The 16,669-nt window shown below is 42.2% G+C and overlaps 1 protein-coding gene across 1 annotated transcript in view; it reads left to right on the forward strand.

The window, feature by feature from the left end:
• Nucleotides 1–16,669, forward strand: part of TTC39C (tetratricopeptide repeat domain 39C) — a 106,754-nt gene that overhangs the window by 34,523 nt on the left and 55,562 nt on the right. Inside the window, exons 2-4 of the mRNA XM_055129620.1 lie at nucleotides 8,575–8,623; nucleotides 10,823–10,951; nucleotides 14,469–14,583. Of these exons, the coding sequence (XP_054985595.1) occupies nucleotides 8,575–8,623; nucleotides 10,823–10,951; nucleotides 14,469–14,583 (293 nt within the window). The remainder of the gene's footprint in view (nucleotides 1–8,574; nucleotides 8,624–10,822; nucleotides 10,952–14,468; nucleotides 14,584–16,669) is intronic.

The following is a 16,669-nucleotide window of genomic DNA, read 5'->3' on the forward strand; positions in this document are numbered from 1 at the left end:
TTCTTCCTAGCCCTGAGCTTTTAGAAGCCTCTCTTTACTCATCCTTCCCAATGGTGCCGCATTGGAGGCTCTTTCAGGGTCAAGGGAATGAGACCCATTATTGTTACTGGTTTTGGCATATGAATACATCATGGGGAGTTTGCGAGGCTCTTCCATGGGGGCAGGAATCTCTTGGTAGCTTGCCAAGTTCTCCCACAGGGAGAACTAGACTATAAGATGTCTAGGAGCTTGATTTTATAGTCTGTGGATGTTGGCCAATGGTGGGATTACACAGCGCTGGGGGCATCCTTGGGTGTGACCGCCTAGCTACTAGAAAATAGGAAATCTGGGTGGAAGAGGTCCAGTCCCAATCCGAGCAGCTTGGAGGTCTCAGCCCCGGGTCCCACACACCTGGGTTTCTCTGCCAGTTCCTTCATGCGTGAGGCTCATCCGAACATGTGGAGAGGGGCCTTGAGCATGACTGTGGCTAGGCTCTGGAGGTCTTAGGCCATGGGAGCTCTGCTCGGGACGGGGAGGGAAACTGAAGCCCACACCCACCTCCCCAAGGGGCCCCGGGGAAGACAGCCAGGCGCGGGGGCAAGAGACTCTTCTGACACACACCCTCAAATATATAATCATTTAATCTTTGATATAGAAGAATTATGAAGTGGAGCAAGGAGCACCTCTTCAGTAAGGTGGTGCTGGGAAAACTGGACAAGCTACATGCAAAAAGAATAAAAGAACTGTTTTCTAATGCCAGGCACAAAAGTCAGATCAAAATGGACTAAAGACTTCTATATCAGACTTGAATCCATAAGGTACATGAAGGAAAATGTAGACAGAACCCTCCATGACACTGAAGCTAAAGGCATCTTTAAAGATGAAACACCACTGACCAATCAAATGGAAGCAAAGATAAGCAAATTGGTCTACATTAAGCTAATAATCTTTTGCACCTCAAATGAAATGGTGATCAAAATACAGTGACAGACCATGGAATAGAAAAAATTAATTACTCAATACTTAAGGCCCAGTCCCCAATCCGAGCAGTTAAGGGGTTACCATCCAAGATGTATAAGGCACTGGTAGAACTTTATAAGAAAAAAGAAACCCTCCAGATTTCAGGGGACAGAGACTACCTAAAACATAAGCCTCACTGGACTTCTGGACTATTTAAACTAGCTTAAAATTAAACTAGCTTAATTTTTACTGTCGCTTGTTCCAAGTTCTCAAAGTTTTAATTCACTATTACCAATCAGCAGACAGGATTCACATTATCCTTCTGCAACAGCCTGTCACCCCAACATACTGACGTTCCTTAGAGTACCATGCAGAGACAGGAAGCTACTACAGTGAGCTGTGCAGGGCCTCAATCTTAATTTGAAGATGTGGCAGCAATAATAAATGTCTGGTCTGGTAGCATTTGTGAACACCAAAGTTTATCACACATCAAAGAACAAAATTTAACACCATGAAAAGAATTCCTCTCCATAGTTGAGAGTAAGGAAACTCAGAACCTTTGTCGGTACCTTATTCCTATAGTCTTCATCCAACAAACTTTTACAAAGAGAGTATCAATATCATTTTTATCCTCTTAATTTTATGGAGGTATGTTTTGTGGCCCAGCATGTGGCCCATTTTAGGGAATGTTCATGTGCACTGGAGAAGAACGTGTGCTCACCTTTTGGGGATGTCCTATATATACCTGCTAAACCTCTCTCTTCCATTTCTTCTCTCAATATGTGTCCTTGCTGAGCTTTAGTGTGGTTCATCTATCAAGAGGTGGAAATCTCTATTATTAGGTTGCTATCAATGTCTTTTTTCAAGTCTTTGAGTAGTTGTTTTAACTATTTCGCTGGTTTCTCATTAGGTGCATGTACATTTAGAAGCGTGAGTTCTTCCTGAGTGTACAGATCCCTTGATCATTAAGAAATGTCTCTTACAACCTTCTTCAATCTGAAGTCTATGTGTTCTAATACTGGATGGCCACCCAGCTTCTCTGAGGGAATTGTTTGCTTGTAGAATTGTTTTCCAACCTTAGACTTTGATTCTGTGTTTGCCCTGACTGTTCAGATGTGTTTCTTGCAGCAGCAGGCGGTTGGGTTCAATTTTCTGATCTGTGCTCCCACTCTGTGTTTCTTAGTTGGTGTGTTTAACCCATTCATGTTCTGAGAGATTATTGTTATGAGGGTTGTCCCATTTGCTGCAGGAGTTTTTGTGTGTTTGAGGGGTTTTTCTTGTCTTAAAGTAGCCCATTTAGTTTTTCCTATGACCATGATTTTGAGTCTATGAAGTTCCTGAGTTGTTTTTCTGGAAAGCTATGCATTGTTCCTTCAAGTGTGAATAAGAGTATAACTGGGTAAAGTATTCTTGGTGAGGCATTAATTTCATTTAGTTTTTCACTATATTCTCTCACTGTTTTTGGGCCCAGAGAATTTTTGTCAGATAAGTCTGCTGTAAATCTTAAGGATGCTCCTTTATAAGCAGTTTCCTTCTTGCTGCTTTCAGTATTCTATCTCTATCTGTGGTTTTCATCATTCCGATTAGGATGTGTCTTGGAGTATTTTTATTTGGATTTATTTTATCTGGTACCCTTGAGGCCTTCTGAATCTTGGTGAATGCGTTTCTTAGCTCTGGAAACATCTTAATGATGATTTTGACAGTTGCTTCTTCATCAGGGTTTTCTGACTGTCCCTCTGGGACTCCAATGATTCCAATGTAATTCCTCTTGACTTCATCCCAGTTTTCTCTTAACATCTGTTGGTTTATTTTGAGGCTCCTCTTCTACTGTTGTCTGGAGATTCTCTGCACTTCATCTTGGATTGGAGCCCACTGATTCTGTCCTCAACAGTTGTTACTCTGCTGCTGAGACCTTCCAGTTTTCCATTTCTTTTTTTTTTTTTTTTTTTTAAATAATTTTATTGAATCACCATGTGGAGGGTTACATAGTTCTCAGGATTATGTCGGTTATACAATTCTCAAACACCCTTCCCTTCACCAGTGCCCATCTCCCATCACCAACCCCCCCAGTATACCTGCCACCCCCTCCCACCTCCCCAGTCCCCACCCTTGTACATGATAAGTTCCACTTCGTTTATGCCTTATCTCGATTACATTCCATGTTTCAACACACAACTCACTACCGTTGTTGGGGTTTCCCCCAAAAAAGGAAAGCAGTCCTATTGCCAAGGAGGCATTTGATAGTTCTCCACTGCTAAGAATATAGAGATATTAAGTCCCGCTGTTTGTTACATAACTTTTCTTTTTCCCCCTTGCCCCGCGCCACCGAGTTCACGCCTGTTTGGTAATCACCACGCTGCCTGACAAGGGAAAAAAAACCGAAAAGGATGGTTATTTCCCGTCATCGGCAGGCGTGGGGCTCTGGCTTAGTTGATAGACTAGTAGAGTTCATAATTTTTCCCCTTATATCCCATTCCCACGCCACCAGGTCTGTTTGCTTAATGGACGTCACACTATGTTTGACACCACGCCGCGTTTCTTCCCGAGAAAGAAGGATATTTCTTCTCAGCCGGCGTGGGGATATAGCTTAGTTCAGTCTAGAGAGATGGCTACCACTTTGATTGCCTTCAATATTTCAGCAACAGACTTACTATTCTTGTTAGGATCTCCCACAAAAGTCCAACCCATTAAAAAGGGACATATTACATATTGCTGATGCTAAGATGACATTAGGTCGCGTGGCCGCTGCCGCGGCCGCGCGGTTTTGGGTTTCTGTATAAAGTCCAGGGAAAGTACAACCAGAAATAACATCACTACAAACTTTTACCCTTTTATGGTGCTCATAAGATGGAGAAGCCTAGAGAGAGGCTCGGCGTCTCCATTTTGCGCTCAGGAAAACTGCGGATCCTGCGCTGTGCTCAGGGGGGAGGTGTGGAGAGAGAGAGAGGTTAAAAGAATTGGGGGATGCCCGGCTCCCACTGTTTCAGCGCACCGTGGGGTCTCTGGTCCCATGCCGGAGCTAGTTCAGTGGGCTGTTTGGAGTCCAAGAGCGCTTCCTTGGGCTCTTCCATCATGCTCGCTCCGCAGCAGGGTCCAAAAGGGCCAGTTTTCCATTTCATCTGCTAAGGTTTTCAGGTCTGTCATTTCTGCTTATGTTGTTGTGTGGTGACCTACCTGCAGTTAGGATGTCTTTGTATATTACAGTGAGTTATGGAGAGGTGAAGAAATGTGAGACTGGGTTCACTGGTACCTCTAATATAGGATTTAGATGAAGTAACCTTGCGCGGACATGCTAGCATCCGCGTGGTTTTGGGGCTAGAGATTTTAGAGGGATTCCATGAGGGTAGTCCTGGGGGTGACAGGCTGAGGCTCCAGGCTTCACTTTGTGTAGGGGCCAAACTTCAGGCAGAGAATGGGGGTGAAAAGCCCACCATGGTCCATACACCTGAGTTTAAGAAATTAGATCAATGGGTTGGGGTCGGTGCCTGGCAGAGGAGGCAAATCTGGGGTGAAATGCTGAGGGGGCCAGGCTTCCCTTTGAGTGGGGGCTGGACTTCAGGCTGGGAGAAGGTGAAGAGCCCCTGTGTCCCCTAAAATTTGGATATGTGATGGGATTATTAGGTACTGGCATTACATATTTTAGTTTTTAACTCCTTAACTAAAGGAGTTTATTTTCATTTACTACTTTTTCTTGACAGAGTGGAGAGAAAGAAAGATGATTTCATTACCTATGAAGAATACAGGGGCTGGAGAGAGAGAGTACAATGGATAAGGCACTTGTCATGCATATGGCGAACACGAGTTCAATCCCTGGTACCCCATGTGGCCCCCCCAAACCTCACCAAGAGTGATCCTGAGCACAGAGCCAGAAGTCGGCCCTAAACGCTGTTGGGTGTGGCCCCCAAACACAAAACAAAAAAAAAGAGAACAAATGTCACTCAAATAGGAAGAACATGTGTGGTTCTATTTTGTCCTACTCCTTTTTCTTTTATTTTAGAGGTGATGCATTTAAAATCTCAAACTACCTCTAGAGATAATATAAAAGACAGGGCCTAGATCATTTGCATTTGGTTTGGGAACACAGATTGGGCGAGTAGTCTTCTAAAGCATCTTTCTTCACTTTGGTGGCTGGTTCTTTCCCCGCCTTGTGCTGACAGTGCCCTGGGCACAGCTGGGCACAGCTCGGCCTCAGCCTGTCACTTAGTGAGTAACTCACTCCCACATAAGCTGGCTCTGGCTGGCTCTGCGTTGAATTGCCCTATTATTCTGTTTGGTTGGCTGGGTGATGTATTCTCTTGAGAAATTGTATCAAGGCAACAACTGAATCACAGGGAGTATTTAGAACAAGTAAATTGACTTAAATATGGCATTTTTTCTTTAAAAGGTATCTAAACGTAGGGAGAATGTACAATATTGAAACAAAAATGATGATTAGAGCAGTTTTTGTTCTGACAGTTTCTCTCTCCAATATTCGTCACTGGAAAAAAAAATCCCCTTCAGATTGCCCCTCGGAATAAATAGTTGCCCATTTTAATTCTTCATATATATTGAAACATAGCACATAGCACTTTTGTTTTTATGTTAAAATTGATCATTTTCAGGGATTTTTTAGGTCATAATATTCCATCTAGTTATGAGGTATATTATCCTCATGTAGATGCCTTTTCAGATTTCAAAAAAGTTTTGATTCATGACACAAAATTTGTCATCTAATGCATTTATGAGTATTACTTATGTTTTGGACATTCAGAACCACTTCAAGACTTTTTTTCTTGCAACATTGCACTCTGTGCCCACTAAGCAACTCGGCTTACAGCAGCCTCACACAGCCCTTCCCTGGTGCTTTGGTCCTTGTTCCTTGGATCCTGTGAGTCTGTGAAGTGACCAGAGTGTCCTCCTTTCCTCTTCCAGCATTGGTTTTGAGATTTCATCCTTATGCTCCTTGGGAACATTTCTAATTCCCCAATTAAGTAGGCTTTCTGATTAAGCAGGTATCAGAAAGTACATTCAGTTGATTGCCTGGCAGGGGAGATACCATGGTTATACCAACTAAGCAGCCTGAATTGGATTAAGAATATGCTAGGCTGGAGGGAGAGTCCAGGGATTAAGGCCTTTGCCATGCATGTGATGGACCCCATGTAGACCCCAGGATCATGTGGTTCCCCAAGCATCATTGAATGCAGCTTTGAAGGCCCCTAATCATCTTTGGGGGCGATGGTCAGCCCCAGCACCAAGGGCGCAAGCAGCACTGCTCTGGCATGCTTTCCCATGGAGCCATCCGGCTTAGTGGGCTGAGAATCACCTAGAGGTGCTCTTGAAATCCCTGAGCATTGTTTGGAGGGTCCCCCGCCCCCCCCAACACACACACAAACACGAAAGGGTGAGAAAAGGATCAATTAAAGTATGTTCTTTTGATTACCTGGCAGGAGAGTTACCATGGTCATAAAGTATGTTGGGTTGGAAACCCCAGGTGAAGTTTACAAATGCAAGTTTACTGAGTACCAGGTCCCATGTAGCAGGAGGCGGCGGCGGCTGCTTCTGGATCAGGGACCCCAGGGGAGGGGGCCTACAGAGAGGCCTGCACGGAAGAAACAAGTTTCCATCAGGCTGCTTTTTCACTTCAATTGCAAGATGGGATGTGAAGTACCCTGGGTGCCATGAATAATTGATAGTTGTGGCTCTCAGAAGCCTAATTTTAGTCAAGTCCAAGAAGCCGATGTAGCAGCACCAGCCCTAGTTTCAGCTTCTTCCATTTCTCAAATGACAAAGTGGTTAGTATGTGAGGAGGAAAGGGGGGAAAGGGAGATGCCATGGTGATCAGTGCTCGGCTGGACTGTGTTGCCGGGAGGCAGAGGTCTGTCGTTCCCTCACTCACTCACGTTTCTGGGAACCTGCTGTTTCTGAGGGACGAGGAGGGATGGGGTCCAAACCGCATCACGGACACCTGCTGAGGCACAGTGTACTGATGTAGTACTCCGGCCCTGAGCACCCTAGGGTGGGGGCCGACAGTGTGTCCACATGGAGTGGAAAAGTCACCTGTGTGCCACCAGGGGAGGGATGGCAGTGACTGCATGAGGTGGCCTTGGGGAGAAGTGCTGCGAGCTCGTCACAGGGATGCGTGTGAGGTTTGAATGTCCTCCTAGGGGTGTGTGGGGGGTTGGGGGGCAGGCAGCTGGTATTGCTGTAGAGTTGGAGGACACACGGACCAAGCGGATGGGAAAACATGTAGTAGCATCACGTCCAAATAAGTTTAGCTCCTGATCCCTCCCTGTCTCTCCCCCTCTCCCATCCTCTATCACCCCCTTCTTTTCTCTTTCTCACGCCCCTCTTCCCATTCCTTGTTCCCCTGTCCCCACTTGCTCTGAGGAAAATGGATGTGACTAGGCAATATTACCATTACCTTTACCAGTTTATCCCAGAATATGCTTATATGCATGAACATTCCTGCTATATATATAGAATATAATCTCCTGGAAAAACAAAATAAGGAAACATTTCCATGAATCCATGTGTGTTCTCCTTCCCTTAATTGTTGCCTCCTATCTCAAAATATATGTCCATATACATATGTATATATATGTTTCTCATATTGAGTCTGAGTATATGAACATTTATAGGTCTGCATAGTGCAGTGAATAGGGCACTTGCCTTACATAAAACAGACCCAGATTTGATCCCCAGTACCACATGTGCTCCCTGAGCTGTGTCAGGAATAAGTTCTGCCTGAGCACATAAGGTATGCCTGCCTCAAAAGAAAAAAAAAACAAAATAGGAAATATTTACATTAATCCATGTGTATTCTCCTTCCCATACTCATTGCCTCCTATGTCCAAATACATGCCCACATAAACAAGAAAGCTTTGGGCACATCTTAAATTTCCAATGAGGCATTGATGACATGCATTGTACTGGCTTTTGAAAGATAATGACCATGTATTATTGAAACTTAAAAAATCCTGGAACATACTTTAGGGGATGGTAAGCCCACGGAGTGAAACCAAAAACTCATATGAAATAGCTTTATGCCAACAAGCTCCATTCCCAGTGGCTAAATCCATAAAAAAAACAAAAGCAAAACCATTTTCGGAAGATGATTAATACTTGCTTTACCTTTTTAGCACAAGTTAGCGGTTTAAATTTGTACCAATTGTGAATCTCAAAAAGCCTAATTCTTTAAATTGAATAGTTATGATTTGGCTTATACATAAATCGAATAATCATATTAATATGTGGGAATGGCTAAGGTCTGTGGATGGGATAAGTGAGTTTTTTAAGTCAGCAGTAAAACCCTTTCACTACTTTTATAAATTCTTTGTGTGAAGTTTTGAAAATGTTTTGCATTTTAGAATATAAATTATCTACTTTGGACCATATGTTTGCAGTTATCAGATTGGTTTACTAAGATTGTCTCTGTTACAATTGACTATAATTTTTGCCTTGCTTTTAAGTCAGGCACATTCTATCTCTGCACACAAATCTGTGAACTGCTTCATCTCTTAACTTTTTTCTTCAGTTAATTTACTTAAAGAAGTTAATCAAACTTCTTTGTATTAAGAACACCGAGTAATTGTGATCTATGAAAGGAATTTAATACAGAAATTTGCAATAAAAATAATTAAATTTTTTTTTTCACAGAAATCACAGTCCACTAATGAGTTTTGGAGCCAGCTTTGTCAGCTTTTTGGTAAGTTGATATGGGGAGTGATATTGGCATGAAGGATACATGATAAAATGTTTTTCAGTGGTTACTGGCTGTTAAATATGCATCTGCAGAAATCCCTTAGAGTTTAGAACTGGAATTAAGTGTTTGCCTGCTAACATGCCACTTTTTTTAAAAAAGCCTCTACCTCCTGGAATAATATATTTTTACATTCAAAATATTTTCAGAATAGTGCAATTGAAAGATCTTTCCCAAATGAAACTGCATTGAAGAAAAAAAAATTAAAACAAACAGGTCAGACTGAATAATAGAAATTTGCTTTAAAAATAAATTAGCAGAGATAGTTTATTAGCATTACATTTTCAAATATTGATAGTTAGAAATTGAGGAAAGAGATTGCAGTTAGATTTTAAAGTAAATTGGGCCCTGTAGAAAATGGATGCTTTCATTTTTTTCAGAAATAAAATTTTTTCAGGGCTGGAATGACAGTACAGCAGGTAGGGAGCTTGCTTTGCATGCGGCTGACCTGGGTTCAATCCCTGGCATCCTATAGCGTCCCCCAAGCCTAACAGGAGTGATCTCTGAGAACAGAGCCAGGAGTAAGCCTTCAGCACCTCGGAGTGTTGCCCCCAAACAGAAAAAGCACTTCACAAACTCCTTTCAAGCTTACAAATTAAACAACAACAACTAAAACAACTACCAGAAGAAAAAAATCCTAGGTGCCACGGGTTGAACCCCAGGCCTGGCACATTGAAGGAAGGCACTTTGCCACAGGGCCATAACCATGACCCTATCAGAGAAATATTGGCAACAACAAATGTTCTGAATAGGACTTGAGAGTGTCGAGTTCCGAGGCTGATAGCGAGTGGTGGGGCTGTGGTGTGCTGCGTGCAGCCTGGCAGAGCCCCTCCCAAGCTCCATAGCAGCTCCTGTGACATAGATTTTCCCTGAGTTAATTATTTCCTCTTACTGCCAGGTAATAAAACAAGAGTTTTATGTGAGGAACGTGGTCCTGGGTGGGGCCATCAGCGGGTGGTTGGCTGGATGCGGGCGTCAGGGGGAGGAAGCTGTGGTGGGGCTGGGATTTGGGTGCGAGGACCCAGGCAAGGTAGACTGGCCTGTTTGGCTAGAATGAAAAGTAGGTTCCAAATCCCTTAGAGCTCAGAACTAGAATTAAGTTGAGGTGGCCCAGATGCCCTGTAGCGGGTGGCAGTTTGGTCCCGTGAGCTCTGGGCCTGGAGTCCTTTTCGCTCGGAAACCTGAGGCGTAGAAGTAGGTTGGCAGATTGTCTTACCCTGACGGATGTAGCCTCCCAAGAGCTACTAAGGCACCCTCAAGGCACTCCCAAGGTGCCTGAAAATAAGTTGATCGTGGATTTTTTATTTTTCACTTTGGAAAAGATAAAATTAATTTCCTGTAAGTGACCCTTTGGGATGTTCATTGGTCCCTGAAAAAGACCAGTGCCTTTTTGGTGGCAGAGTGGCAGTGCCCAGGGCTTCCTGCTGGCTCTGTGCTTGCTCCTGGTTGGGCTCTGGGGTTCCTGTTCCATGCCTGGAATCAAACCAGCTGAGCACAAAGCCAGCACCTTGTCCACTGCACTGTCTGTTGGCCTTGAGCAGGATGCTTTTTATAGAGATACTGGAAACTGTTGCTTCACTAGTGCTTCTGGGCAGCACTTGATAGATTCACTCATCAATTTGGATAGGATATACCTTTTTTTTTTTTTTGTCATAATCCAGCCATGTTCAGGGCTTACTCCTGGCTCTGTGCTCAAGGTTAACTCCTGGCAGGGCTCAGGGGACCGTATGGAATGCTGGGGACTGCCACATGCAAGGCAGGAGCCCCACTCGCTGTCTTAACTTTTCCAGCACCCAGAACACTTCAGTGAGACTCTTATACAAACTGCACAAAGGGGACCATTTAAATTGTACAGGGCTTTTGTTACTGTATGTAATCACATACCAAAAAACATCACAGAACAGTAATCCCAGGGACATTTACTAACAATATATTTATTTTCATGCTGGTGTATTAGAGATACATTCTTATTTCATATTGAAATTATAGGGTATTTTTTTATAAAATGATATGGGTATGCTGTAACATTTTGAAATGTTTACTTGCAACAAATATTTTTTTCTACTTTGCAGACTTACTGTATTAAATTGGCTTGAATTCTTAAGTTCTCATGGATTCATTCATTCTTTTTTTTTTTCTTGCAAGAATGCCATGATGACATTTGAAGAAGAAAAAATGCAGCTGGCATGTGATGATTTAAAAACGACAGAAAAGCTGTGTGAAAGTGAAGAGGCAGGAGTAATTGAAACAATCAAGAATAAAATTAAGAAGAATGTGAGTATTGTGTCTTTAGGATGCGAATTGTGTGCCACTTAACATCCTTAGAACTTTTCTCCTGTCCTTGGATCTCCTTATTTATTTTTGTTTGGGGGCCACACCCAGCTGTGTTCAGGCCTTACCTCTGGCTTTGTTCTCAGGGATCATGCCTGGAGGGGCTTGGGGGATCATATGGGGTGTAAGAGAATGAAGCCAGGTCAGTCACTTAGAAGACAAGTGCCCAAACCTCTATACTATTGCTTCAGCCCCAGTTTTCACAGTTAGAATATGATGGAAAACACTAAATATTTCACACATTTTTTTTGAGCATCTGAAACATGTATTAAAACAGCTCTCCCACGCCCAACCAGCACACACATTTTCTCTCTTGTCTCTCTATTTCTCTCTCTGTGTCTCTCTTTCTCTCTGTCTTGATCTCTGTCTCTCTCTGTCTCTCTCTCCAACCCCCCACCTCTTTTGTCTTTAGAGATATTTAGAATAAAGGGAGTAGGGGGAAAAGGGTTGGTAACTGAGAATTATCTTCCAGGATGGAATTTGACATGGAATGTGACTTTTTTCATGACACCCTCCTCTGAAATTCAGTATATTGTTTTTTGGTCATAATTCAGGAATTTGGATATTTTTCTTTTTCTTTTTTTTTTTGCTTTTTGGGTCACACCTGGCAATGCACAGGGGTTACTCCTGGCTCTGCACTCAGGAATCACCCCTGGCGGTGCTCAGAGGACCATATGGGATGCTGGGAATCGAACCCAGGTCAGCTGCGTGCAAGGCAAGTGCCCTACCCGCTGTGCTATCGCTCTAGCCCCTGGCTGTTATTTTTCTCTAGCTCCCACCAGCCTTTGGATTTCAAATTAAGTATAAAGAACGTCATAATTTGATTTTTCTGATCTTTGTTTTCACTTCAAAAGTCTAGGATTCAGAGAAGCATCCTCCTCCTGATTTTCCTGATATCACATGCTTTAACTAATGACCAGATCATGCCAGTTTATCGACATCAAAACTGTGCCCTCTTTTCATAGATTCCCTCAGGCCTGCCCAGGTTGCTTCCCCTCAGCCATTGCTTAGTGTCCACCTTGTGGAAGCCGGTGATAGGCCAACAACACTGTTCTCTGATGCTCCCTGATTATACTCTCTAAGCCATCCATTTAAGTAGTGACTAAGTCCTCCTGATTCTTTAATCAGTCCTGCTGCTTCCTGAGTCCAGCAGTTTCTTTCCATCCTCATTGCTATTCCCGAGATCAGCCACCATCTGTATTTGCCCAGGACAGCCTCGTGACACTTCTGTCTCTGGCCTCACTAGTGTCGTAATTTCTTCTCTGTAATGTAGCCACCAAGATAAGGCAGTAAGTTATTCCCTTCCTGTTCAGTTCCCCACCCCCAATCATTGCCGTAAAACCCAAATTATTTCATGAGGCTGAGTTGGCAGTTGTCTTTTTTTTTACCTAAGATATTCTTTCTCCTCCTGACCTGATTCCAGTTCATTCTTGAGTTCTTTCTAGATGTGATCTCTGCAGACTCCTGCTTGAACCCCCAGCCTATGTTGGGTATGTCCTCTAGGTTCTTGGAATTTTGGGTACTTTATCCTTCAGAAAACTTAATAATCACGTGGTAATAATATCAGCATCCCTCACCCAGACTATAAGCTTGTTTGCATGTCTCCCCTCCATATTTAGTACCCTATCTAGCATACATGTTAATAATTCACATTCACAATGGTTCCTTGCTGTTTAAAAAGCATTTTCACATATAATATGTCATTAGTCCTTCTAACCACCTGGCCTAGGTATTATTATAAAGAAACACAAACATCAGTAGATATTTGCCTAAGCCAACAGAATAATGGCTCCTAGAGATTAGCTCAGGAACAACAGCAACCGTATTGATTTATGCAGATCTAGAGACATGAATCCAGTCATTCTGTCCTGTATACTACTGTCCTGTTTGCAGAAATTCTGCTACTCTTTACATTGTTGGGAGAACATGGGGGAAGTTGTTTAGCCTATTTTGTTTGGGTTTATTTTGTATTAGGAATTCATACTGGTTTTTATTGATTTAGAATCATTCATTGCAATAAAATTCAACATTTCCTAAAAGGTGTTTTGGCTTTTTTTGGGGGGGCTCGGGGATCATACCCAGCAGTGCTCAGGGCTTCTGGCAGTTCTCGGGGGACTCTGTGGGGTACCAGGTGTTGAACCCAGGTTAGCCAGGTGCAAGGCAAGTGCCTTAGCTGCTGTACTATCTCTCTAGCTCCTGATTTTGCTTACTTTATAGAGACTGTCACCATAGAAGTTATAAATTAAATTTCAGACTTAAATTGTGATTCATTCAAATCAAATTTTAAGTCCCAAGGTGTTTTTCTCCTTAATTTAACTGGTTTCCAACCTTCATGTCTCAATTGTGCAGCAAAGGATTAGTCTTATCAGGAAGAGATGGCTGCAAATGACTTCTGAGAATATCTACTTGGAAGGTGGGGTGTATATTTGACTTTAGCAGTTTTGTTTTGTGTAAGAAAGGCAGCAAATGTCTATAAAGTTTATTTTTTTATTTTATAAGTTCGTGATTTTGATTACATTTAATATTCTAATACCAATCCCACCACCATTACACCTTTCCACCACCAAATTCGGGATGTTTCCATCCCAAGCTCCAATCCCTGTCCTAAAACACAAATAATATATTTTGTTTTGTCTGTTATGAAGAACTGCTGAACATGCTTACAAAAAAGTGTTCATATAGGAAACAGTGTGAAGATAGTTCTATTTTGGCAGGAGCCATTAAGACATTCTATTGGGATATCACTAACATGTTAAAAGTTTGGGTGATATGAGCTTTGATGTATATATGTACATATATCTGAAAATATGTATATATGCATATATATATTTCCCTCTATGATTTGTTGCCTACTATCTGAACCCCATCAAATGTGTGGTAATTATGGAGAATGGGTAGGGAGTGTCTTATGATGTGTCACACGGCCGTTTTGCGGCCACGCGGTCCAGAAATATGTTCACTCATGCGTGAGTCTCAGTCCAAGCATGTGGGGAGTGGCCTTGAGCATGGTGGCGGTTGGGTTGTAGAGTTTTTCAGCTGCTGGGGCTGGGTCATTTGGGGGCAGGGAGGGCTCTCACCTGCCCTGCTCTGGCGCGCCCTGAGTGAAACAGCCTGGCGCAGAGCCCTGTGGCATGTCTACGGGGCCTCATGTTATGCTCCCTTCCCGGAGAAGTAGCCGTGTAATCTGGGTGGTGGCCGATGACAAGATTATCTCAAGTTTTGTGTTGGCTTTCATGTTCCTCTTGCATCTGGTTTCTGTAAAGTATTTGCCTTTGAACTGCAGTGTTCAACATTGTATTAGTAACAGAGCAAAGGGAATCTGGATCTACCTGGTCTGGAGCATCACCTTGGTCTTAGCTTTCAGTAGCTGCCACCCTTGACAATTTCTCTGTTAAATTTTTCTACACACTAAAGTGTTTTGGGTGTGACTTACTGGTGTGCACCTTCTTCCCACACACAGGTGGATGTCCGAAAGTCTGCCCCTTCTACTGTGGACCGGCTTCAGAGGCAGATCATCATAGCTGACTGTCAGGTTTACTTGGCTGTGCTCTCGTTTGTGAAACAAGAACTGTCAGGTATGCCGAGAGTCCTTTCATCGACTGTCCCTGTGCTGTGAGCACGGTTGGTAAAGCTCCTGCAAGAATGTGCCTTCTTTCAGGCTTTGAAAACACAGGGGACATTTTAGGATTTATTATTTGTAACACTGTAATTACAAATGCTTTGCGTGTGTTTAGGGGAGTAGCATTAGCCCGAAAGTCTATGCTTTGTCCTCTTATCTCCTAATAATTCTGTCTTAGTGAAATTATCAATGACTTAGATATTAAATTATCAATAGCTATCTATATATTTAATACATTTTCCTTGTGGGAATCAAGTTTTGCTAGCAGTATTTAAATAAGATATAAATATGACTGGTTTAACTTTGTTTTGCAGAAAATATCATTGAAGTCCTGAGAATATACTAAAGATTCTCTTGTATTCTTGAGTGAACTACATTTTAACAACTTCTTGTGAGGGATATATGCTAATTTTTTTTTACCACATTTAGAATGTAAAGTTACAGGATTTTGTAACCTTATTATCTGAATGATAAACACTCAAAAGGAGTCTCTGGTAGGTTACTGTAGGACCCTTAATATGACACGTGTTGTGCGATAATCACTGTTATCACATATCGCTGTCATCCTGTTGCTCATTGATTTGCTCAAACGGGTACCAGTAACGTCTGTGAGACTTGTTGTTACTGTTTTTGGCATATTTAATATGCCACGGGAAGCTTGCCAGGCTCTGCCGTGTGGGCGAGATACTATTGGTAGCTTGCCAGGCTCTCCGAGAGGGATGGAGGAATCGAACCCAGGTCGGTCTCATGCAAGGCAAATGCCCTACCTGCTGTGCTATCACTCCAGCCCATTCGATAATAGACATGTGTATATATGTATACATATGTATAGACATATGTCACAGTTGCTCTGATACTGTGAGAAGAGCAACTTAATTTTTTGTAAAAAGAAAATTCCAAAAGGAAATCAACTAGAATTCAGTCAGGAAAACATTTTCTTCAAACTGGAATTGAAGAAGGGTATGTTGCCATTAAGTCATAACAGATTTTCTTTGTACACTTCGAGATATTTTTTTTTCTTCTTGCCCTTCTCCCTTCCCATCTTATACTTGAGAATGCTTTTTTCCTATATGACACAAGGCAACAGCGGAATTGAATTTTGACCTCCAATTTGGGGCTTCCTAAAACATTTTATTCTTTTCAATTAAGTTCTAAGATTGTATATTGACCTTTTGCTTGTTGTTGTTCATTCTTTTAATCCTAGTCTTGGGAGTCTTGTAATTTTTATGTGGTTGAGGGCTCATGGCTCAAGTGAGTCTAGTGCAGTAATAACCAGTCCTCCATTAAGCAACCATACTGACAAGTATTAAAGAGCGTTGAACTCTCAGAACCTTTGTTCAAGACCCATGTTCTGCTATTTGTGGTGCTCTTGTACTTCTTTTTTCTTGACATTCAGGAACTTTTAAGGCACTAATTTAAAAAAAAATTTTTTTTTTGCTTTTTGGGTCACACCTGGCGCTGCACAGCGGTTACTCCTGGCTTTGCACTCAGGAATTACTCCTGGCAGCGCTCAAGGGACCATATGGGATGCTGGGGATCAAACCCAGGTTGGCCACGTGCAAGGCAAACGCCCTACCCTCTGTGCTATCACTCCAGTCTCCACTAATTTTTGAGAACCTTTTAAGGCACTAACTCTTAATGCTTGTTGAAAGAACAGAATGATTCAAATGTAGTAAAATACTTGGGTAATCTGGGGAAAAATATCTGGGAATTTGTTATACTAGTATTGAACTGTTCTACAAGCCTGGAAAAGTAAGTCTGTTCTTCATTTGTTTAATTATTCAGAGAATAATTATTGGGCACTTCAGTTTGCTTAGTGCCATGTATGTGAGCAAACATGGGCCATGGTCCCTGTCCTTGTAAAATTTAGAATCATCAGTTAATGTGATTCCTTTTTAAAATTACTAACATCGTTAAATTACTAAATATTTTAGATAATTGGGAAATATAGAAAAGTGAAAAAGGCAATCTCTGATTTCCCACTTGGAGAAAATTCTGTTTGGTATTGTTTCTCCATATTTCTTCAAAAATTTGAATCTGTT

The sequence above is a fragment of the Sorex araneus genome, chromosome 2, assembly GCF_027595985.1.
Source record: "Sorex araneus isolate mSorAra2 chromosome 2, mSorAra2.pri, whole genome shotgun sequence".
Taxonomy (NCBI): domain Eukaryota; kingdom Metazoa; phylum Chordata; class Mammalia; order Eulipotyphla; family Soricidae; genus Sorex; species Sorex araneus.